Below are 25,480 nucleotides of genomic sequence, written 5' to 3' on the forward strand. Positions count from 1 at the left end.
GTTGAATTAAATTATTATTTTAATTTTTTTCCATCATTCTGTAAAAAAAATCGATAAAAAAAATTTTTGACAGTTTTTGAAATTACTACTACCCGCGAAATCATTCACAGGATTTGATAAGATTTCGTAAGATTTTCGTAATTTTAAAGGATTTTAAAGGGTCTTCATGATGTATTTTATTGAAGGATTTCATAGAAATTAAAAAATGTAAAGGGATTTCAAGAAAAATCATTATATTTTATGTAATTTAAAGATATTTCTAATACTTTTCAAAGGATTTCAAATATTTTAAGATGATTTCAAGGTATTTCCAAAGATTTTTAAAAATTTGTAAGTTTTTAGGATATTTGAAAAGATTCCAACGAATTTTCAAGATCTTTAAAAACTGAAAAGGATTTCTAAGGATTTCAATGATTTGGAGGGATGTAAAAAAAAGGCTATGCGGTTTCGAAGAATTCTCTATAATTTCTAAATATTTGAAAGGATATAATGGGGCCCATATATAGTAAGTTTGTAGAATATTTTTAAAGATTCCAAGGGATTTTAAGATTTGAATCTAGGGTATTTTAAAGGATTCCAATAAATTTTCGAAAACTTTAAAAAATAAACAGGATTCTAATGATTTGAAGGAATTGAAAAAAAATCACGTGGTTTTACTGAATTTCCTAAAATTTCGGCAGATTTGGAAGGATTTTATAGAACCTATAAGGTTTTAAGATATTTTAAAAGATTTCCAAGGATTTAAGTGATTTTAAGGGAGATTAAAAGCTTTAAGTAAAGTATTTTAATCAATTTCCACGAAGGATTATCAAATTTTATATTACTTCATCGAATTTCAAAGGATTTCATAATATTTTAATGAAATTAAAAATAATTTATTCACAAGAATTAAGGGAGTTCAAGAATTTCAAATATTTCAAGGCATTTCCAGAGAATTAAAAAAATTTGAAAGATTTTTTTTATAATTGTTATGATTATAGTATATTTTTAAATATTCCAAAGAATTTCAATAAATTTCTAGAAATTTCACACGATTTTAAAATATGTAGGGTATTTTGAAAGATTTAAATGGATTCCAAGGAAGTTTAAAGAAACTAAAAAAATTTCAAGAAACTTCAAGGGACATCCTCAAACTTTATGTAACTCCCAGGGATTTTAAAATTTCTTAAGTTTATCGAGCTAAAAAACAGGAAGTAAAAAACATTTACAAACCAGGAAGTAAAAATATCTAAAACTGTTTGCAGATGGATAAGATCTTCGAAATTGTTGTTAAAAATATAAACCTAAGGGACTTGATCAAATATTTTAGAAAATTGTATAATCTAGTTTTATATCACATTTTGTTAAAGTTTATTATGACCGCAATCTTTCTTTATAAATGTTTAGGTTAAAAATTTCAAGTTCAACTTGTTGAAAAAATATAAGCAAATTCATAATGAATATTAAATAACTAGAGAAATGTGCTAGTAATTAAAAAAATAGTAAAACATGACACACCTTTTTATATATTTTAATTTTCGAAGAGTGCATTATTGCTTTTATTTTCTTGTTTTACAATTAAAAGGCTTCTAATGATTTCGTAATAGTAACTAAATTGTATTTACTAAGATATGACTGAAATTATTTGGAAAAATTACTTAACAAAGGCGATGGAAAAAATATGTTACGTAATTTATGGACGGCCTCTAAAATTTAAATATTTTTCTGCTGAAATCGAAAGATAATACTTACATACTCCCTGCTTATGTTACACCCAATATTGCATCTAAAAGTTTTATAAACCTCCTGGTCATCAAAAGCGATCTCAAATCCTACGCTTATTAATTAAATTTAAAAAATGTTTAAATGTATTTAAAAAATTCAATGTTTTTATATTATGAGTAACATAATAAAATTTATTATTATTGTTGTGACTAACTTTTTAAAAAACATTTGTTAAACTTTTGAATGATTCAGACGCCATGCCATATGCCCACATATAATACCGTTTTCACGTGAAAATCAGTATCTGTCTAGAATCGATATGCCGTAATTACAAAAAGTAATATTACACGCTTCTTGTTCAATGCTTGTTTCGCGTGAGCTACAACTATTGACTCAGGTGCGAAAATACAATCGCCTAGTGCGATCGCCAAGTTAGAAGACTCGGTTCTATTTTATTTACGTAAAACGTTTATCTCTATAATCTAGTAAGGGAATCTATACTGGTCTTTTTTCTAGTGGAATTTCTTCCACTTAATTTCTTCTCTTAAGGCCCCTGCACACGATTCGATAAAATTGACGTCCCATTTCTCAAAAAGGGATGCCGTCTTTTCACCATAACACCTGCTTCTCTTCGCAGACGTACTAACAATTTTGCATTTATTGCATAGTAGATGAATTTTCGATTTACTGCAGAAATCTCGCTGTTAAGAGCTTCATGATAATTGGCCGATCGGGGCGTTTTGCAACCACAACTCGTGGATGAAGTTGTACAAATCGTCACTCACTGCGACCTATTTATATATATATATATATATACGAAAAAATTAGTACATACTGCATCTGGCACTGCCATTTTATTTTTAACTGAATTTAAACTTTCGGGAGAACTTACTTTGTAAGGAGTTGGATTCAAATTCCTTTTGTGATCATTGCGTAAAGTCCTCAAAGACTCTTGGACTCTTTGTCTGGTCTCGTGTAAAGTTGGAAGTGGACGACACAATTTGCCATCTTTCCAATACAACTGCAACAATTTTTTTTCTTTATTTTTTGTCCACATTTAAGATGGCTCTTTAAGGTTCAAAAACAAAAATTTCAGACTATTTCTCGGTTTCCCGGTCAAAAATGGCATTTTTCCTGTTTGGCTTTTAAACGTTTATAATAAATATTATTTAATGCTAATTGGTTTATAATAGAAATTTTGAAAATGATTAAACATGATAGAACTCCAAGGTGAAATATATAATGTAAATTATTGTAAAAGTAATTTCAGAGTTTATAGCACAAAATTCTCTAAAAACAGGGAAAATAGGGTGATTTTTCGATAAAATAGGGGGATAATGGGGAAATCAATTTGTTGGCAATAGCAATTGATCAAAAAAGATTACTTTTCTACCATGAAAGATGAATTTTCTATTCAGAAAAACGAATTTTTACAAATAAAATTGAATTTTCGACCAAAAGAGACTATTGAATCAAAATAGTTGAAATTCTAACATAAAAAGGTGCATTTTCAACCAAATGGTCAAATTTTACGACAAAAATATTAAAATTCGACCAAAAACAGTTGAATTTTAGAGCTAGAAAATTTGATTATTACAAGACAGTTGAAATAAAATTTTTCTACAATAAAATGTGAATTTAATACCATAAAAAGAATTCTCAAGAAGTTAAATTACAAGAAAAAATCGAGTACTTAACAGTTGACTTAAACGAAAACAAAAACAAATTTTTACAAAATAGTTCAATTTTCAGCCATAAATATTAATTTTCAAGCAAAAGTATTCATTTTCTAACCAAAAATACGTCTTTTTATCCAAATATATGAATTTTCTACAAAATAGTTGATTTTTTAATTTATAAAGCATATATTTCGAACCAAAAATAGAATTGTTAAATTTTCAGATAAGAAGAATTAAGATATGACCAAGAAAAGAACGAATTTCCAACAAAACCGTTTAATTTTCGAAGAATTAAATCTTTCATAATGTGTTTGAACAAAGTAGTTCAAACAAGTAGTTGGATTTTCAATAAAAAAGGATAATTTCTAACCAGATAGTCAAATGATGATTAAATATATGGATTTTTTACAGAGAATATTAATATTGTACCAGAAAAAATGTATCTTAAAGAAAATACATCAGTTTTAAACAAAGCCGTTGAATTTTGAAGAGAAAAAGTCGAATTATCTGCAAAACTGTTGAATTTTCAAGCATTTGAATTTCTAGGCTCAAAAGTTATAAATAGTTAAACTTGAAAGAAAATAATTAAAATTTTAACCAAATAGTAACATTGTTAAACAAAAGAGATGAAATTTAAACAAAATAGTTGAATTTCCTATCTAAAACGTCAAATTTTTTAGAAAAACATTGGACATGAATTTTCAATCAAGAAAGATGAATTTTCATCTAAAAAAATTATCTCAATCCAAATAGATGCATTTACAAACAAATGGTTAAACTCTTAAGCAAAAGAGAATTATTAAAAGAAAAAAAAGCATTTTAAATCTATGAATATCAAATGATTGAATTTTCAAACAAAAAAGGATTAAATTTTAACCCCAAAACAGCTGCGTCTTCAACAAAATAGTTAAAATTTCTAGCCAAAAGATGAATATTTTACGAAACAGTTGAATTTTCAAAGAAAAAAGGTTACATTATATGAAAAGATTAATTTTATATGTAAAGAGACGAATGTTAAAAAAAGTTTATTTTTCGACCAACAAAGATTACTTTTTCTTAAATAGTTAAATTTTCAACGAAATAATTAAATTTGCAATCAAATTGTAGAATGTTTTTTTAAAAAAAAAAATTATTTTGAATCAGAAATATAATAGTTGACTTTTCAGGGATAAATAATTAATTTTCAAGGAAAAAAAGACGACGCATATACCGAAAAATGAATTTTCAATCCAAAAGTCAATTTTCTATCCAAAAAATACGAATTTTCAACCAAACATTTACATTTTCGAACAAAAGAGATGAATCCTAAACTAAAAGTATAATAGTAGACTTTTCATTGAAAAATAATTAACTTTCAACCATAAAAGATGATTTTCAAGCAAGAAAAATGAATTTTCAATTTAAAAAGACGGATTTTCTATCGAAAAAGATGAATGTTTAACAAAACAGTTAAATATTTTACCCCGAAAAGATGATTTTAAAGAAAATATTGAAATTTTCAACAAGATAAATTTGTGATCAAATGATTTAATTTTTAACCAAAAGAGATGAATTCTAAACCCAAAATATAATAAAATTTCCCAAATGAAAAATAATAACTTTCAACCATAAGACATGCGTTTTTAACAAAATAGTTGAATTTTCAAACAAAAAAGGCGATGATTTTTTAACTAAATGTTCGAATTTTTCAAACAAAAAAGATTAAAATATGAAATATAGATAAAATATAAAGTATAATAAGACTTATAAAAAGACTTAAATTTCTCCCAAGGGAGAAAAATTATCAACTAAAAGTAAAAAATATGCATTTTTTCTCGAAAAGAGATTAATTCTAAACCAAAAATATAATAGTTAACTTTTCGATGAAAAATAACTAATTTTCAATGAAAAAGACGATTTTTCTAACTAAAAGTGTCCATTTTTTTGAGTCACAGATTACAAAATATTCGTGTTTTCGTGATCCGGGATTTAAAATATAGATTTTGGAACTCCCTTCCCCTACGAGTGAGTCACTCCTATCCCGAAACATTCATTTTTTAACAAAACATTAACTTTAAAATCCTAAACATAAAAATAATCTTGAATATTTTAACCGTCATGATTGGTGAAATTTAGCACAATTCCAAACCATTTTTTTGGAAGAGTAAGACGATATTTACTGAAAAAAAGTAAAAAAAAAATCTGAAAAATTCCCGGTAACTTCCCGGTGCTCAAAATTCCAGACCAATTCCTGAGTTTCCCGGCCAGTGGCTACCCTTAATACTTTTGAAAAAAAGTTGAGGAATTTAAACTGGGTGTCTAGTGATTTCTAAGACCAAATTCAAGGTCTTTTCCACGTTTCCAGTACTCCTTTTTTTACATCAAATAATTAAATAACTGTCTGTTATACATGTAAAAGATGAGACATTTAATTTTTTATTGGTCAACAATTTTGAAAGAAAGCAGCATAATATATAAACAAATTCTTAATTTTATGCGATCATAAGTCGTCTTTGTGAAATCTTTGAAATCCTAGAAATTTGTAAATCATTTGAAGTACTTAAAAATATTGAAATTTCCGTGAAATATTTTAAAATGTTTGTAAAATCTTTGAAATATTAGTGAAATTTTCATCTTTGTTTGTGAGAAGTTTTGTGTTCCTTTGAAATCATTGAAATCTTTTAAAATCTTCTTAAATTTCTTGAAACCTTTTACAATTGTTTAAAATAATTGAAATTTTCTGAAATCTTTGATTTTTTGAAATTTGTTTAACTGTTGAAATCTTCTAAAATCCTTAGAAATTCTTTGGAATACTTGTAAAATATTTCCTACATCTTTTGTATTAATTTATTTGAAATCACTGGAATCATTAGAACTTTTTTGAAATATTTTTCAATTTTCTAAAAAAATGTGAACTTCTTTAAAACCATGGAAATGTTTTGCATTTTAGCGTATCCTTTTTTATATCTTTTAAATTCTTGTACTCTTTTGAAATATCCATGAAATATTGATGCAATATTTGAAATATTTGTGAAATCTTTTGTATTAATTTAAAATCATTAAAAAATTTGAAAGCTTTTTAAAAAATTTGAAATTATTTCAAATCTTTGAAATGTTATGAAATCTTAAAATCTTTAAAGTCCTTGAAATCTTTTGAAATATTATAAACAAATTTCTAATTTTTTACCCATTTTGAAATCTTTGAATTTGAAATCTATATGAAATTTTTTTTCTTTGAAATATTTGGAAAATCTTATCATTGAAATATTTTTCAAATCTTTGTGAAATATTTTGAATTTAGGTAAAATCTTTGTGAAATATTTTGAAATATTTGTGAATGGTTCAAAATATTTGTGAAATCTTTTGACATCTTCCAAATAAAATTGAAATCGTTTAAAATCTTTGTGAAATGTTTTGCAATATTTTGAAATCTTTATAATATTTGTAAAATCTCTATAAATTTTGTTTATGAAATATTTTGTGTTAATTTGACATCAAAAATCTTTGAAATTCTTCAAATCTTCTGAAATCCTTATGAATTCTTTTAAATATTTGTGAAATCTTCCTGAAATCTGTTGTATTCATTTAAAATTCTTTTAAATGTTTTAAAATCGTTTACATGTAGTGTACTTATTAAAATGTTTAGAATTCTTGAAATCTTTTGAAAGTTTTTAAATCTTTTTGATACATTCGAACTCTTTGTGAAATCTTAGAAATCTTGTTTGCACGTCTTTCTCAAATCCTTGAATTCTTTTCAAGTCTTGGAAATCCGTGAAATCTTTTTGAAATGTTAAAAATCCTTTAAAATATTATAAAAGCTTTGAATTATATTGAAATCTATAGCATTATTTTGGAACCCTTTGAAATCTGGGGTATACTCAAAAACCGAGTAATCAACCCCTCGGAAACTGTTTTAAAAGCAAAACCAAAATTGAAATTCAAGGATCTTGTGAGAAATTCAAGGAGACTTCCATAGTTTCAAGGTTTTCAAGGTCGCTGGACACTGTTATATTATATATTTTGAACTTACTCGGTGCAAAACTTCAACTCTGGTTGGAGTAACATATGCCCTTTTTGATTCCTGGAAAGGATGCCTACAGAGAACTTTTTGCCCGACCTCCGGCGTATCTTCCTCGTATCTCTGGAGTAAATCAACAAGAGCGTGACCGTCAGCTCCGTATAATCTGTAAGCATTTTTCCTTCCAGGCATCGTTACTTTATCGACCTCCTGACTCAGTTTAATTCTCGGGAGGTTATTGATCTCTACCATCTTGTAGACACAACCCAGTGCCGGTTGTCTTTGGCATGTAACTAGATGAGTTCCAATTCCGAAACTGTTGATTTTATGATTCTAAAAAATATTTTTCTTCAATATATACATTTTTCTAGTTGACAATTGAGAAAATAAAGGAGACAGGAATCACAGAGTTTCATCGGTTCAGTTGGAGGGAAACTAGCGGAATTGTTCTTCAAAGAAGGGACTATTTTTCAATACAAAATACTTGCAACAATTTTTTTTTATTTCATAGTATAAATTATCTAAAATAACAGAAAAGAAAAGCAATGATAACATTTTTTACAAATGAAATCCTAATTTTTCACGAAAAACACTTATAACCTAAAATTGTTCAAAATAACCGACTTCTAGTGAAAAACGCTAATATACGCTATTATTACTGATATATTATAAATATTCTTTGAAATCAAATTACTTTTTATTGGCAGTCCTAATTTTAGAAAAAAAAAACTAAAATAACAGAACATTATTTTAAATGGTAAATTTCCTTTTAAAAGCACGAGCATAACCTAAATTTGTTCAAAAAATGTTATCTTCTTAAAATCCAATGATTTTTTATTTAAAGTACCTATTTCTTATATAAAACGCCAATAAACTCAGGATTATAAATGTATAATTAGCGCATAATCAATAATCTGAAAAATCTTTTTATTTGAAAGATATCAGAAATACTAATGTTTTTACGAAAATACCAATATAACCTAACAAAAACGGTTTCGAATTGTAAATCTTCTTTGAAATTTATATCAGAATTTTTTTTATGAAACCGCTAGTTTACAGTACAAAATGTTTAAATCTTGTTTGAAATCTAAGCATTTTTTTTTACTAAAAATACCGATTTCCTAGGTAAACTGCAAACATAACCTATAATTGTAAAACATTTGTAAGCTTTCATTGAAATGTTAAAAATAGAATTTGTTTTTAAACTAAAAAAAAAAACATTTCCGATGAAAAATACTAACATAACCCTGTTTGGGTAAATTCTCTTGACAAAACGCGAGCATTACCTACAATTGTTAAAAATAAAATTTTATCTATTTTCAAATCCAATGATTTTTTATTAAAAGTACCGATTTCCGACAAAAAACACTAACATAATCCAAAATTGTTTTGAAAAATCTGAATTGTGTTAAGATTATAATGGGTTTTGTTTGAAAATATCAATTTTCCATGTAAAACAACAACCTAAACTAAAATTGTTGAAAACTTATGAATCTACTTTGCCAACTTTAAAGCCTAATGATTTTTCTATACAAATTTCAATTTCCGACAAAAAGCCGTGCTTGTAAATTTTATTATTTTAAACAAAAATTATTAGATTTAAGCCTAATGATTTTTGTCAAAAAATACTACTTTTTAAATGTAAACCCCTCACATAATCTAGAGTTTGAAAAAATTATGAACCTTTAAAATTTAATGATTTTTGTTTTAAAATATCAATTTTCGGTAAAAAAACTCTAAAAAAACGAAAAACTTAAATTTCTGAAGAATTTTTTTTTTCAAATCTAATAATCTTTTATTATAAATACCCATTTCCGATGTAACACGCTAACATAACATACAATTGTTGAAAATTGGGAATCTGGATACTGATTATTGTTCAAAAATGGTAATTTCGAACGAACAAAACTAACACGAACTGAAATTTGTAGAAATTTGAATTATACTTCGAAATTTTCTGATTATATACGAAAATTCTTTTTAAAAAATTCTATTTAACTACACAGGAGTGCCTACGAGGCTCAACATTTTCTAAATTCGCATAAGGTTTTATTATTTACCTAAGCGTAAAAAATAATAGAAAATAGTTTAAGTAATAATTGTTTATTAAACTGAACTTTTTCCCTACATATTTGTCTTGTATATTTTGCCTAGAAGACAAAAGAAAAAGCACAAATATGCAAATAACTAACTGCATTTGAAAAAACAATTATTTAATTTTTTTTAATTTCAATGATTGTAAGAAATTAAAATAAAATTTTATTTATTGTTTAATTGTATGAGAGTAAAATTATCTCAGTTAAATGTAATATTTTTTCTCTCTTTCGCGACACTGTTTAATCAACCGTGTTAGCTGTACTTTTTTCTATTCTTTTGCGCAAATCGTCGATAATTTGCTGTCATTTTTTTTTATTTGGATCATAGTTTTTCTAAGCCACTCATAATTTCTATATTATTGTTTGCGGTTTTCTTATGATTCTTGAAAAATCAATCGTAGCTTCCAAAAAACAAAAACGGGGAAAAATTCTCAAATACTGGGATTATAGGGCATTTTGGTAAAAGTATAGGGAAAGAAAAAATAGGGGACTGACTCTGATCCCTGTGGAGAAAATATAGAGAAATCGAAATACCTGTTCGTTTAAGCTGATGATAGTTTCTTCATTGATGTCATTTGACGCAACAATCGTCATTTGAGAAAACCAGGGAATATTATATTTTTCTGCAATCTTTTGAAAAGAATCTCTAGCTTCCTGACTAAGATATGCGAGATCTCCACTGTCGATTCTTATTCCGATTGCTCTGTAACCTAAATCGTTCAGAGCAAGTGCCACTGCGCAGAAATTGAGAAGACCGCTTCTGGAAGTAATTAAGCAATGCAAATAATGGAATAAGGAATGAGAGCGACTTGTGAAAAGATGTGAAAAATACTTATGAAAAACGAAACTTTAATTTAAGTTTGTCATAAATTAGATTAGTTAGTTCATTTATATTCTTTCTTTAATCTTTAAAACTTTTGCAAAACCAGGTTCCATCTTTAAGTGGTAAAGAAGAGAAGGTATTACATCATCAAAAAATTTCTTAGTATTGCTATAAAATGACTTTCTAGTGACTCATTTTCGTTTTTTTTTTTCAACCTTTTGTCAGAAATAGGAAAACAGAACATTAGGAAAATATCCAATCACCTTGAGAATTAAAGAGTACTATTTTTGAAAAGGATAAAGAAGAATAAAGAGTTTGTGATAACTGTTCTTTGACAATATTGGAAAGAAAGATTAATTTGTACAGCTATTATGATTAATTTTCATTAGTTCAAAGTGAGCATAAAATAATAAAATACTGAACAGACGAGCTGAATTGGGAGTGCATTTGACTTTATCAAGTTTTAAAGAAAACATACGACCGCGCGACCTTTTTTCGTGAATCTTCCGCCAACTGAATTTTTCCCTCTTCCTTTGAAAATAAACTTTTACAGGCAACTGGTGTAAAACGATTTTTAGCATATTCTAAATCACAAAACATGCATGATATTATGCGGGTAATATTTTTAGGACTATTAAAAAAGCGCACTCAATGAAAATTTAACCAAAAAAAGTAATTAAAGTAAAGCGCTGCAAGTTGAAAGCGACTATATTTTGCGGTGAAATTATGAAAATTTTAGTTTCTGAATTAGGGTGGCCGAAAAACTTAATTTTCTAAATTCTTGGACTTTTCGATGATTTTTGCCTAATTTTTTTTATCTTCCCTCACCTTTAATATTTAAAGACAAAAATTATAATCTTGTTAAATTTTTATTACAAGTTTTTATAAATGGAATAAAAGATCTGTCACAGCTTAATTTACTTGAAAAAAGTGAAAATGTGACATACGTAAACGAAAAAAAGTGAAATGTGCATTAATAATGTGATTGATTCTTTTGAATTTAAAAGAATCCAAAATTAAATTAATTAGAAAAAGTTATTTAAACCTAAAAATTTCTATTGATTTCAGTAAAATTGAACAAAAAATATTAAGTGAGTTGAATATAATTCAAACATATGAAAAAATTCAGTAAATTCTTTAAGTTTTAAAAGAGTTTAGAAAAATGAAAGTTAACTCAAAAGAATTTAATGAAATGTCTAAGAATTCAAGGTAAGTTTTGGAAAGACTGAAATGATTAGAATTGAGAAGAACTCTAAAGAATTTAAAAAGAAATCAATATTAAATTCCAATTCGAATAAATTGCAATCAAATATCCTTGAAAGTCTACGAAATCCCTTAAAATAATTGAAATACTCGAAAATCTTATTAAGTTATTTGGAATCTTTTAAAATTTTCTAAAACTTTATCAATCCTGTAACAACAATGTTTAATCCTCTGAAATATTTTTAAATCGTAAAACTTTTGAAAGTTCTGAAAAATGGCTTGGAAGCTTTTGAATATCCTAAAATATTTAAAATCTTTTAAAATCCCATTAAATTACTGAAATGTATTTCAAATTCTTCAGAATCTTTAAAAATACCCAAAAATATTTAATATCATTTAAAATCTTTGAAAATCCTTCAAAAACTTAAAAATTTTTTTTGAAAATATCTTGAAATTTTTTAAAATATCCTAATATTTTTTAAATCCTTTAGAATCCTTTCAAGTTATTAAAATATATTCAAAATTCTTTGGAATCATTTTAAAATACCCGAAAATATTTGCAATCCTTTGAAATCTTTTGAAATACCTTTAAATTGTTGAAATCTATTAAAAATTCCTTGGAATGTTTAAAAATAACCTAAAATATGTTTTTAAAATCTTATGTAATCATTCAAAATATTTTCAAAATTTTTTAAGCTCTTGAAAATTTCTTGGAATTAAAAAAAAAACATAAAATTTTCAAAATCCAGGAATTTTTTTAAAAATCGTTTGAAATCGTTCAAATACTCGAAAATCTTATAGAATTTCTTGGAATCTTTTTAAATATCTAAAAACCTTATAGGTTGATCCTGTAAAATTGTTTCGTTTCTTCCGAAGTTCTAAGAAATTCTTAATAATCACATAAAATTTGTTTAAATCTCTTTAAAATGTTTTAAAATACTCTAAAATATTTGAAACCCTTAAAAAATTCCCTCAAATTATTGAAATGAATCAAAAGTTCCTTAAAATCTTTTAAAATTCACTAAAATAATTAAAATACTCTAAAATCTTCGAAATTCTTAGATTTCTTTCTGATTACTGAAATCTGTTTAAAATTTTAAGAATATTTTTAAATATCCTAACATATCCTAACATATCCTAACATGAAAAGTGACTAAAGTGATCTTTTTATATTAAAAAGTGAATCAAACTCTGACTTTGTGGCAACCCTGATTATTCTTGAAAATTACTTGAAGTGCTTCTTACAGAAATACCTGACTTTTGCAAACTTTTCCCTGTTTTACAGATTTTTCCTAATCTGTGGCCACCCTGCTTAATTACTTTGAGTTTAACAATATTGAAATATTTACGAAGTAGAAACACGAATTTCTCAATCGCTATAATCAAAAATATTCCCTATAAGATTAAAAGGTCAATTCCTGATTAGGTTAGTTCATAATTCGATAAATCGTGTGAGAATTGAGCAATATGATGAATGAAATGGAACGAACGCCGTCTGTTTTACCAAATCAGGAATCTTTTACACATCAAATGTCGGTGTAATGTTCTATTTCTAAATTAATCTAGAGCGTGAAATTAATCGTGAGATTGATTTTTGAATCTCTCGTTCTACAAAGTGCAAAAAGATTCCGTCTGAAGCAAAACGGACTAATAGAACTAGATCGTACCTCACATAAAGCTCACCCAATTCGCTTCGTTTTAAAAAGCCATTCTTGTTAGATGATGTCGAGTCAGTTTTGATTGGGTTGTTTCTCGCACTGTTTTGGGGTGCCTTATGGGGCCCACTATTTAGAAGCTTATTCTTAACGTTTAGGCTCTCAATTTGCGCCTTTCTCTTGGCCGGTGCTTCTACGCTATAAACACACTCTCGTTAAGCCTCCGCTCGTAATTTTTTCAATGCATCTTCCAATTGAGAAATATCATTAATCATCTTTCAGCGTGAATGCTTAAGACAAATTGTCATCTATACAAAAATGGCCTGAATCTTGCTCTTCAAAACTTTTTTCTAAGTTCTGCTCTAAAAAGCGTTCTGAGTGTATAAAAGTCTTCATGCGCTTTAGAAACTACCTTAATTAACTAACAAAATATTACCATTCATCTATTATCCGCTTGTGATTAATATATTATATTATTCTATTATAACTTTGATTATTAAAAATTTACCTACTGAAAAAATATTATTCATTCCTACAATAAAAACATTATTTTGAGATTTAACTAGTATTTTACTAAAGTGCTTCGTCTGAATCTTTAAATTGAATGTATGTAAGTGTTCAAATTGTTTTTATTCTTTTAAATAGAAAAGCATCAGCAACTCGTGAAAAAAAAATTAAATTGCATGCGTTAAAAAAATAAAAGAGAAATTAAAGAGATAAGTGCTACACGAAAGTTCGATGTGAATTGAACACAATCCAAAGAACTTTATCAAAGAGACGCTGCAAAGAATATTTTCCACGTAAAGTATTTGCTAAGAATTCTTATTTCGTAGATAAGAAAAATGCTGATTCATGCCAAAGTTTGGCGCAATATCGATTAGTTCTGGCGTCATAATTATTTGATAAGATAAGTTCAAAAATGGTTGGCTTCATTTCACAAAGAATGGAAAGATTTTAAAGAGCGTGCTTTTTGCAATCCTGACTACAAAGTAAAGATAAGAAAAGTGCTGCTAATGATAGATTAAAGGCTGCGGAGGAAATAGGCTTTTTTAATAGCTACAATATAGATAATCGGCTTTTTGGAAAACTTTAGATTGTATTTAATACCTTTTAACGTCGTAGGTATCGACCAGGGCCATAAATCCGTCCGGAAATGCAATCGCATAGCTGACAAGTGCTGTTAATTCTCCATCGGATGCTTCCAGCACCAAAGCTCCCAAATCGGTCGCAATGTTTTCACGATACTTGCATGAGAGAGACAACAAATCCTTTACCTGGCCCGTCTCTTTGTGAGCGAGTGTCTGAAAATGTTCCAAAAGTTTATTAGAATCAGTGAATCGAATAGTGTTGACTCTTAGACGTAATCTCTTTCTGTCAGAATTGAAGAAATAAAATATAAACAACTTTTTATATATTATGTTCAATACAAAAATTAAAATTTTTTGAAAAATGCTCACTCTGTTTTGTAAATCGTCCATTCCGGTGAAGGACGTTATGTATGCATGAGCATGCGTTCCATTTACAGGAATTCCGAATAATTTTCCTGCTAATACATTACTTGTACCGTCAAATCCGCCTATAAATATATACAAAATTTGACTGTAAAATTAACATCCAGAGCTAAAAAAAATCTCAAATTTAAAAAAATTAAGATGGAGGGCTCAGGTTTTAAAATTCTTAAACTGAAAAGCTTTTAATAATTGTATTTTACCACTGAATTTTGAGCAATTGAGTAATAAGACATTTTTAATGTGAGAATATTTAGACATTTTCAAAATCAAAGGTTCGAAATTCAATCATTTTGAGTTCAAAGCGTTCAGCATTGTAAAATTTCATATTTCAAATCTCTCAGCCCCAGCATTCAATCTCAATGTTTTGAAGAATGAACGCATTTAAAATCATGATTAAATTTGCACTTTTTCAACTTAAAGCTTACACAATTCAAGAATTTTAAATTATAATTATTAGAATATAATTTTCATTTAATCTCTCTTTCAGGACGAACTTCATTCATAATTTATCAGCAGGCTTCATTTAAATTTGACCTCAGCCGGCTTTTGTACATTGTTTTATATTCAAGAACATAAAAAATGTTCTTCTCATGACTTGAGTTTCTTTGAATAACAATTTTTTCAGTTAATGAAAATCTTGGACGATCATATTTTAAGAAAAATAAGTCAAATTTCTTCATTTAACAATATTATGGTCATAAATAATCAGGATGTCTTTACAAGTTTAAAATTACTTTTGAATCTTCTTAAACTTACTCGAAATTTTTTTTTTATTTTCGAAAGTTTAGGATATCATTTGAAATGTTTTGAAATATTTTTCATTTTTCTCTCAGAATACATTTTTTTAAATAAAAGATCATTTGAAATTTCCCCATGAATTTAAAGAAAATTTTTACTCTCTTAAAATCGATAAAAATTCATAAAACTCTTATCTTTTTTTTTATCTAAAGACATTTTTTTTATTTTCTTGAAACATTTTAAAATTTTTTTCGACATCTTCAAAAATCTAAGCTTTTTATTAGATTTGTAAAAATATTTGTAAGTTTGTTATTATTTTTAAATATTTTTAAAACTTCTAGATATGTTTTATATTTAACATTTTGTCATTTTGCAAAATAAAAAAAATGTCTTTGAAATCTGCTCTTTTTTTAAATTTTAGGAAATCATTTGAAATGTTTTGAACTATTTGTCGATTTTCTTTTAGAATTAATTTATTAATTAAAAAATCATTTGAAAATTTTCCATGAATTTTAAGACATTTTTATTCTCCTAAAATATTTAAAAATTCTTAAAATGCTTATTAATTTTGTTTTAAAATCCTTAAAGATACACATCATGTTTTTAATTTTTTTAAATATATTTTCAAATTATAAATTATTTTTGAATCATTTGAAAACTTCTAAACATTCTAAAAATATTTTTTTAAATCATTCGTAATTTTTTCTAAAACTAAAAAAATGGCCTTAAACAGCTGACAGATTATTCTTCTGGCAATTTTGCAAATGCTTTTAAATATTCTCTTAACATTAATTTAAACAAATGACAAACCATCAAAAATGTTCCAGAAATCTGAATAAATTTTTTTTATTCTTTTAGAACCTTTCAAAATTCTTAAGAAGCTTTTCTTAACTGCGTTTCGTATTAGATTTTTTTAAAATTCTTAGTTTGCAATGACTTTGTAATTTGTTTAAAATTTCTAAATATCTCTTAAACTTAAAATTTCGTTATCTTGTAAATTAAAAATTTTGGGTTATAACCTTTTACATTCTTTTTTGAAATGTTAAGAAAACATTTCAAACATTTTAAAATCTTATTCAATTTAATCTTAAAATTCATTTTTTAAACAAAAATCAGCATGTTTCTTAATTCTCGTGAAACCTTTCAAAATTCGAAAAAATCTACGTTTTGTTTAAAATGTTTTGAAATCTTCTTCAAATTTAAATTATTTTCGAATATGTCAAAAATTTCTAAATATCTTTTAAAATAACTAATCTTTCATACAAATTTTTTTAAATCCTGCATGTTCTATAAGTAATGTTTAGGAGCATTTAGAAATAGATTTTATAATAAATAAAATTACTCATTTGGAAAGTTTGATTTATAAATTCTTAATCTGATTTGGATTGAGTCTTAAATATTTGAGCTACACAACAAATTGATAATATTGAATAATTTGAGCCTATTCTGAAGAAAAAAGATGGTAATGTATGTCCTTTCTCATATTTTAAAATGATACAATAATTTTATTTATTGATAAAATAAGACGATACTTTAAATGAGATTCTTTACGTTTCTATAACAATCGTGCTAATAACTTAAACAGAATACGGGGAAAAATTATGCTATGGTGAAAAAAATCAAGATGAACAGACCAATTCTGATTGCATTAATATCTTGGCTTATCAGTGAGTTAAGTTATAGAAGATTTTTCGCAAAAGGAACATTCAATTCGAGATAACAGAAAAGATTAAGAACTTGTTTCGCAAGAAAATTTAGTCTCCACTTTAAGATAATTTCGTCAGACAAATTGTGCTGTTAGTATGGTGTAACTTGTTTCAAACAACATACATGTATATCCAAGATATAGGAGAGAATTTCGTATATTTCACGCAACCCTGAAAGTTCTTTCACATTACATAGATGATACCTGACGGTACCGAGTAGTACGGTATATTGATTTTACTTTCTTTGACACTGAGACTTTTAGTCATAGTGTGAATTTTTCCCAAAATTGGAATTCGGAAGCAGAATCAATTTTGTAAATAAATTTTATCGAAAGATATGACATTGATTGATTTAAAATTAAATTATAATAACAACGTTTGGAGTCTGATTGGTGTGCAAGTGATTATTCATTTAATTAGGAAAATGATTTCACTCCCTTTTCTGGGGAAATACCAGAAAACAAAGAAAGTTTTAAAATATAAATATTTCCAGAATCAATGTTTCATACCAATGTAACTGTATTTAGAAGCGCTGAGCCCTCCGTCTGGTCCCTGCGCCCTTCTGAGACCAAATTCTAGTAAAGAAACTTTTTGTCCAGCTACCATTCTATATCTGGCTGCATTCGTTGCCATTAAACTGGCATAATTAACGAGAGTTAATAGCGTTGTTTCCAAGAGTTGGACAATTATCAGTGGACCTTCTATCCTCAGGAGTGGAACCCTAAGTTAGTTTGAATAGTAAAAAATCAATAAACAAGTTGTAGTCTTGAATAATGTTTACAAAGATAATTATAAATATATATACATCTTCTTTCTGAGAAAACAGCTTTTTGCTCAAATAAGAAATCCAAAAAGTGATAAAATAATAAAGATAATATTTTTGTAAAGAACCAATTTAGCAAGATTTACGGTAGAGAAGCGCCGCCAAGTAAAACAAAGAATCGTGAAAATATTTTATTTTCACACATTTAAAAAAAAAACTTCTGTGCATACACATTGTCAATTTTCTAGAAATTTAGCACAGCAGATTTAGAAAACATGAAAAATGTATCATTTTTAACAGTTCAGTCAACCAATGGCCAATACAATATTCAATCGATCAGTCTACAAACTACAGGAATAATTGACTTTATTTTTTAGGAAATTTTAATTTAAAAATGTCTAGAAATATTTCACTTTTTATACCCAAATTTCGATTTTTTAGCAGATCAGTTGACCTACAGCCTAGAATATTCAATCAATTCATTTAAATAATTTTAAAATACATTTAATAGATGAATTTCCATGGCCTTTTTCAGGAAATTTAAATTCATTAATTATTTCTAGAGTTATTTCACTTTTTATACCCAAATTTTGATTTTTTAGCAGCTCCAAGTGCCATTTTTCAGAAAATTTTCACTTAATAATTATTTCTAGTTATTTCACTTTTTATGTAGAAATTTCGATTTTCTAGCAGATCGATCGACCTTTAGCATAGAATATTTAATCAATTTATTTGTAAACTTTAGGAAATATACATAGATGAAGTTCAAATGCCATTTTTCAGGACATTTGATAGATTCATTATTTCGAACGTTAACTCACTTTTGATATCGAAAATTCAATTTTTTAGTAGTTTCAGTAGAACTCTTGTTTAGAATATTCTATTGATTCATCTAAAAGTTTGAAAAAAGATCAAGCATGAAGCTCAAGTGCCATTTTTCCAGTGATTCCTAGGAGCAAAATTACAGGTCTTTTCTAGAATTTCCCGATAAAAAATCAAGTTTTTCCAGGTCTCCTTTTTTACATAAAATAATCAAACAGCCGGTTTTTATACACTTTAAAGATAAAACATTGCACTTTTTATTGGCCGAAAAATTCTAAAGAAAGCAGAATCATTAATAAATTCTTATTTTTTTGCGAACATAAGTCGTCCTTATAAGATCTTTGGAAATATTAAAAAAATTGTTGTAAAATCTTTTAAATCCTTGAGATTTTTTGAAATCGTTATGAAATCTTTCAAATATTCGTGAAACCTTTCTTTAATCTTTGTTTGTGAAAACTTTTGTGTTCGTTTGAAATCATTGAAATCTTTTGAAATCTTTCCTAAGTGTTTTGCATTTACTTGAAATCACTGGAATCTTTGAAACCTTTGTGAAATATCTTGAAACTTTTCTAAAACTGTACCCTTTTTGAAATCTTTGAAATTTTTAAAAACTTTCGAAATCCTTATGGATTGTTTAAAATATTTTTTAAATCATTCTGAAATCGTTTTTGTATTCGTATGGAATCATTGAAATATTTCAGATCTATGTGGAATCTTTTGAAACATTTTGAAATTAATTAAAATCGTTGAAATGTTTTCAAATCTTTGAAATGTGGTGTACTGTGCCGTTTTTTAAATCTTTGAAATTCTTTTGACATTTTGAAATCTTCTAAAAAAATTTGAAATCATTGCAAATCTTTGAAATAATCTGAAATCTTGGAGATCTGATTTACTACACCCCTTTTAAATTCTTTAAAATCCTTGAAATCGTCTGAAAGTTTTAAAATCTCTGTGAAATGTTCGAAATCTATTTAATATCTTTGAATCGCTGTAAATTCTTTTGAAATCTTCTAAACCCATTTGAAATCTTTTAAAATGTTAGCATTTTTTTGAAATTTTTGAACTGTACAATACCGTTTTTGAGACATTTGAATTTGAATTTTTTATTAAATCTTTTAAATATTTGTGAAACCTTTGGGATTCATTTGAAATCATTAAAATATTTGAAATCTTTGTGAAATCTTTTAAAATTTTGGTAAAATATTTGAAGTACTTGAAATTGTTGTGAAATTTTTTGAAATATTTATGAAATGTTCGAATCTTTGAATTTAAAATCTTTATGAAATTTTTGAAATATTTTTGGAATCTTTTGCATTCATTTGAAACCATTGAAATGTTTGAAATATTTGTGAAATACTTTTAAATGTTGGTGAAATCTTTGGAATTCTTGAAAAATTTGTGAAATCTTTATGAAATATTTTGTGTTCGTTTGAAATAATTGAAAATTTTTAAATATCAAATTTATTGAAACCTTTTAAAATTGTTTAAAAGCTTTGAAATCTGGTGTAATATACCCTTTTTGAATTACTTGAAATTCTTGAAATCCTCACGAATTGTCTGAAAAGTTTGGGAAATCTTTTGCATTTATTTAAAATCATTAAAATATTTGAAATCTTTGTGAAATATTGGAAATCTAGGTGAAATATTTTGAAATATTTAGAATTTTTTCATAACCTCTTGAAATCTGGTGTATAATCGAAAACCGCGTGAGCAGCCCCTCGAAAACTACTTTAAAAACGAAACAAAAATTCCAAATCATGGTTCTCGTGAAAAATTCAAGGAGATTTACAAAAAAATCCAGGAGAATTCCAGGTTTTCAAGGTTTTTAAGATCGCTGGATACCCTGACATTAATTATTTTCAAAGTCATTTCACTTTTTATACCAAAACTTTCATTTTTTAGTAGTTCAGTCCACATTTAGCCTACAGTATTTAACCGATTAGTTTATAAATCTCAGGATAAATTGAATAGAGTTATTTCACTTTTTCTGTCCAAAATTCGATTCATTCGAAGATCGTTCGACTTGTAGCCTAGAATAATTAATCGATTTATCTAAAAATACGAATATCTATGACTACGTCTCAAATTTTATTTGAATTATTATGTTTCAAGAGTTTCTACTTTTTATTTTTTTTTAAATTAGATTTTTTCTTAATTCTGTTGAACTAGAGCTTACAGTATTTAACTGATTTGTATAAAATTTTTCAGTTATTCAGACGATCTTGAGCATACACTATTAAATCGATTTTCAGAACATTTTCAACATGTTAAATAAATGTCTAGGAAAATGTAAGAAGCAAAAACTATTTAATTATTTCATTTTCAATTGTCATATCAATAGTAATTATATGCATTATAGTGTGCTGAATATTAAATAATTGCGTTATTTTAAAACGAGTCTTTGTTTGTGAAATATCAATGTTTGCTAAAATAATTTAAAAGAAAATATGAATAATCTGACAGTTTGAATATTTTTCCCTTTAAATATATTCTCAAAATTTCTTTAAACTTTCCAAATTAATAAATTTTAATATTTAAATATCTTTTAGAGCTGTTGTACTGTTGTACTGATAACTTTTTACTTGGCCCAATGTTTTGTACCGTAGATGCTTTTGGTGAGATATTAAATCACTTAAAAAAAAAGAAAAAAATATACATTTTAGGGAAATACAAAATTGTATCATACCTGGGGAAAACGACGGAGCCCTCTTCAATCGCATAGACGGTGACATCATTCGTGGTGAGATTTCTCAGGAACTCATAGAAACTTGGCTCGACAGAATCTGGCATTGTCGATTTCAAATACTCGATATCTGTTCGATAAAAAAAATGAGTTTTTATGTCACGAACAATTAAAAAAAGGACAAAATAGTGTATTATTTTGAATGGAACATACCGCTGTCGGAATAATGAAACCTGCCCAGAAATTTGAGGCATTCATCCAGCCCAGCGAAAATGGTGAATTCTCCTTGGAAAGGATTCTTTCGGAAAAATAAATCGAAAATTGCATGATCCAGCATCTTTCCGCTCTTCCAGTAAGCGTATGCCATTGTGATTTGATACAGATCTGAAAGTTAAATAGTGATAAAATAATGTAAATTAAAGTGAACATCTAATGGAAAAGCACAATAAATTGACGAAAGGGCGCCACTGGAGAAACTCTGAGGGAAACTTGGCTCAAATATTATCTGTTACTATAAAAAAAAATTTCTTGATATACCGCATATATTGCCTAATATCAACGAAGGCTGTTTATTGAACTTCAAGAAATAATGAATTTCGCATCATCATTTATCTGAAATAGTATTTGCCTATAATGTAAGAAATTGTATTGAGGAATAAATTTGTAATATAATTCGTTTACCAATACAGATTTGAAGATAGATTAGAAAATAATAAATAGAGCTTAAAGAACATGAGTAAATATTAAACAAAATTAATAAAACAAGCTTCATATGCTGCAAGAATAGTTTCTTTTAACTCTTTTTTAACATCGCGGTTGTTGCGTGGGGACTTAATGACCTTGGGTGAGATTGTATCTTGCACTGTCATAACTTTTTTTGGAATTAATCAATGTTTCTTCTCAGAGCAATTTTTAACTGACAATAAGTAATCTTTTCACGCCTGGGGCCATTCATAAACACTATGCGGTGGAGGAAGGGCTTAAACGATTTTGTGACTATTTGGGACGTTATGGAGGGAGGGGCATAAAGTACTATCACACATGGCAAATATAAATGTGAATAAAAATGGTTTGAAACGTTTGAAAAAAAAATTGAAATGCTTAAAAAAATAAAAATCAGTGATTTTCTTTGACAAATAAAGTATCTCAGTAAAGGCTTCACACTCTTTTCGCTATTTTCTTCTTTAGCTTTTTTTTTAAATGCCTTTTTTCCATATTTAGTTTAAAATCTACTGTTTAGTTGAAGATTGAACTGTTTGATTGAAAATTATTATTTGTATTTTCGTTTTGTTTTTTGACTGAAAAATTAACTATTTCAGATGAAGATTCATAATTTTAGTTGAAAATTATTCATTTCTTTAATTAAAAATTTAACTATTTTGTTAAGACTTGATCGCCGATCTCCGGTTGAAGATTTAATTAATTAATTGAAAATTGATAATTTTTAGTTGCAAATTTAAGAACCTGGTTGAAAATAATTCTTCTTGATTGAAAATTTTATTATTCCATTATTGGATTAAAATTGCTCCTTTTTAGTTGAAAATTCTACAATATCATTGAAAATTGATTGATTTTGTTGTAAATTAGTCTTTTTTCGTAGAAAATTAATTTTCTTGATTGAAAATCCAACTACTTGGTTGAAAGTTGAACTGCTTTATTATAAACTCATTTTTTTATTTGAAAATCCATTTCTTTCGTTACAAATTTAACTATTTTTGAAAATTCGTTTTTTTTTTTTTGACAATGAATTTCTTCCACTGAAAATTTATTTTTGGTTGAAAATTTGACGATTTTGTGAAAATCTCTTTTTTTAATATAGTTATTTTTCAAATCGAGAATCTGTAAATAAAATTATTTCAGAATAAAATCTCGAAAATAGAAAAAAAATAAAAACTTTAAAAATTGAGTACTTAAAATTCGAAGTCATTGAAATTGCCTTAGGGCTTTTAAATACAAATAATTTTTAATTTGATACTACACCAAACTCTCGCTTTCAATCAAGTGTCGGGGGATGCTTTCAAATGGCCTTGGACTGATTTCGGTGGGACAGAAACGTAAACAGTGAGGGTCGCCTGACTCGTTTCCAATTGGAATATATATCTATATATATAATGTCGCAACCGCTCTCGCCCTACTCCCCTGAGAAACTGCGTGAGCCATCAGTTCTAAGAAGGCTGAGAACGGAGTGACTGAAAGCGAGAGTTTGATGTATTACACTTTTGTTCGTAAATCGTTCGCTTTTAGTTTTAAATTCAAGTATATATACAATTATATTTAAATTCAAGTAGGTTGAAAATGAACTTTTTTGTTTAAAAATCACATTTTTGGTTTGAAAAGTTAATTGCTTTGTAGAAAATTCGTTTTTGACTTAAAAATCTAACGCTTTCCTTGGAAATTCATTTCTTTGCGTTTGAAAATTCTATCACTTTCGTAAAAAAATAAAAAATTTATTAAAAATAGGTTAAAAATTAAATTTTTGGTCTAGAATATTGATATTTTCAGATAGACAACTTAACTATTTTCTAGAGAAGCCTTTTTATCTTGAAAATTTATCTGATGGTAGAAATTTGATCTTTTTTGGTTAAAAATACAAATGTTTGATTTAAGAGGCAACAACGCTCTAGGATTTTGGAAAAATCGATTTCTTTGTTTTGGCTTAAAAAATACTTTAGGGTCATAAGGAAAATATGCAGTAGGGCCTATATAAGGTGCGGCTATCGAAGATTAGAGACAAATAAAAATGTCGAAGATGTAAGTGTTCGTAAAACTTTAAACGCGTTTTTCTAGAAACAAATTTGTTCAAAATGGAAGGACGTATTACTTGAACACCCTTGCATGGATCGTTTCTAAATTTTGACAGTAGCTTCACAATTACATTCTCCATGGAAGTACCCAGCAGTTTCTGATTTACTGTATACTTTTTTATAAACAATTTACTGCTTATTTCTATACAAATAATCGATTCATTTCTTCAGAAGTGTACTATTTGCACAAAATTTGATAACATTTAAAAAATTTTTTTTTTATTTTTCGTTACAGGTCTTATACTTCACGAGAAAACCGTCATATCGTGAAAGTGTTTAAAAAAAAAAGGATTTTCAAGACGGGATCTCTCACTGCCATTTTGTATCAAAATTAAAACTATAACATTTTTTACACATTAGTATGTGTTAAAAAAACCCTCTAAAAGAAATACTATTACTTTTTTTGATACCCCCAAAATAAATGGTCAAAGTTAGGCTTTTTTTCTGCCGCTAGAGTGGTGTTACCCCTTAAAAATTAGTCTGCTTTCGTTAAGGAATCAACTAATTTGTTGAAAATTGGGCTTTTTTGGTGGAATTCAACTGATTTTGATTTTAAATTAAAATCTCTTCTTGGTTTAGATATAAATTACGCATTATGTTTATCGTTAAAAATTTTTTTATTGAAAATTAACTACTTGGTTGAAAGTTGAACTTATTTGTATAAAATGCTTTTTTGTTGTTGTTGAAGAATCGACATTTTGTTAGAAATTCTACTATTATGTTACAAATTTAATATTTTTGTTCAAAATTGATCTACATATTTTCGTGAAGAGTAACATCTTTTTCAAAAATTTAATTCGTTTATTGAAAACTCTTCTTTCTATTTGATTGTAAATGCAACTGCTTGTTCTAAAACTAATTAATTTGTTTGTTGAACATTCAATATTTGGTTGAAAAATTACCTTTATTGGTTGAAAAACAATCTTTTCGGGTTTAAAAGTCAACTATTTTCTAAAACATTATACTGGCTTTATTGTTTGACGATACTTTGTTATAAGGAATATATATATATATATTTTTTTAATGCCAATTTGCATACTTCGCAAATATCCAAACTTAAAATTTAAATACCTGTCAGAAACAGAATTAAAAATTCAAAACATGATGTCTGCAACTTTTTATACTTATCGACGGATGCAAATAAGACTATGTCATCATATGGTTCTGACATTAAAAAAACGTAGACGTTCATTTTTTAGATTTTTCAGACAATGTAAAAAATGAACTTTTACCTCTTTTTAATGTCAGAACCAAATGATGAAATAGCCTTATTTGCACCCATCGTTACAACATTGG

The 25,480-nt window shown here is 26.7% G+C and overlaps 1 protein-coding gene across 4 annotated transcripts in view; it reads right to left on the reverse strand.

Annotated features, from left to right (window-relative positions):
* Positions 1 to 1,931: 1,931 nt before the first annotated feature.
* Positions 1,932 to 25,480, reverse strand: part of LOC117168079 (nicotinate phosphoribosyltransferase) — a 29,939-nt gene continuing 6,390 nt past the window's right edge. The window contains exons 2-11 of one of the 4 annotated variants that reach the window (XM_033353444.1): positions 21,594 to 21,764; positions 21,384 to 21,510; positions 17,622 to 17,833; positions 14,615 to 14,733; positions 14,265 to 14,458; positions 13,170 to 13,355; positions 10,011 to 10,233; positions 7,393 to 7,713; positions 2,597 to 2,725; positions 1,932 to 2,495 (exon numbers count right to left, since the gene is read on the reverse strand). In XM_033353444.1, the coding sequence (XP_033209335.1) occupies positions 2,418 to 2,495; positions 2,597 to 2,725; positions 7,393 to 7,713; positions 10,011 to 10,233; positions 13,170 to 13,355; positions 14,265 to 14,458; positions 14,615 to 14,733; positions 17,622 to 17,833; positions 21,384 to 21,510; positions 21,594 to 21,764 (1,760 nt within the window). In that variant the 3' untranslated portion in view covers positions 1,932 to 2,417. Of the gene's footprint in view, positions 2,496 to 2,596; positions 2,726 to 7,392; positions 7,714 to 10,010; positions 10,237 to 13,169; positions 13,356 to 14,264; positions 14,459 to 14,614; positions 14,734 to 17,621; positions 17,834 to 21,383; positions 21,511 to 21,593; positions 21,765 to 25,480 lie in introns of all 4 variants that reach the window. The other 3 variants (XM_033353443.1, XM_033353446.1, XM_033353445.1) reach the window with 3 other exon arrangements.

Source organism: Belonocnema kinseyi, chromosome 2, assembly GCF_010883055.1.
Source record: "Belonocnema kinseyi isolate 2016_QV_RU_SX_M_011 chromosome 2, B_treatae_v1, whole genome shotgun sequence".
Taxonomy (NCBI): Eukaryota; Metazoa; Arthropoda; class Insecta; order Hymenoptera; family Cynipidae; genus Belonocnema; species Belonocnema kinseyi.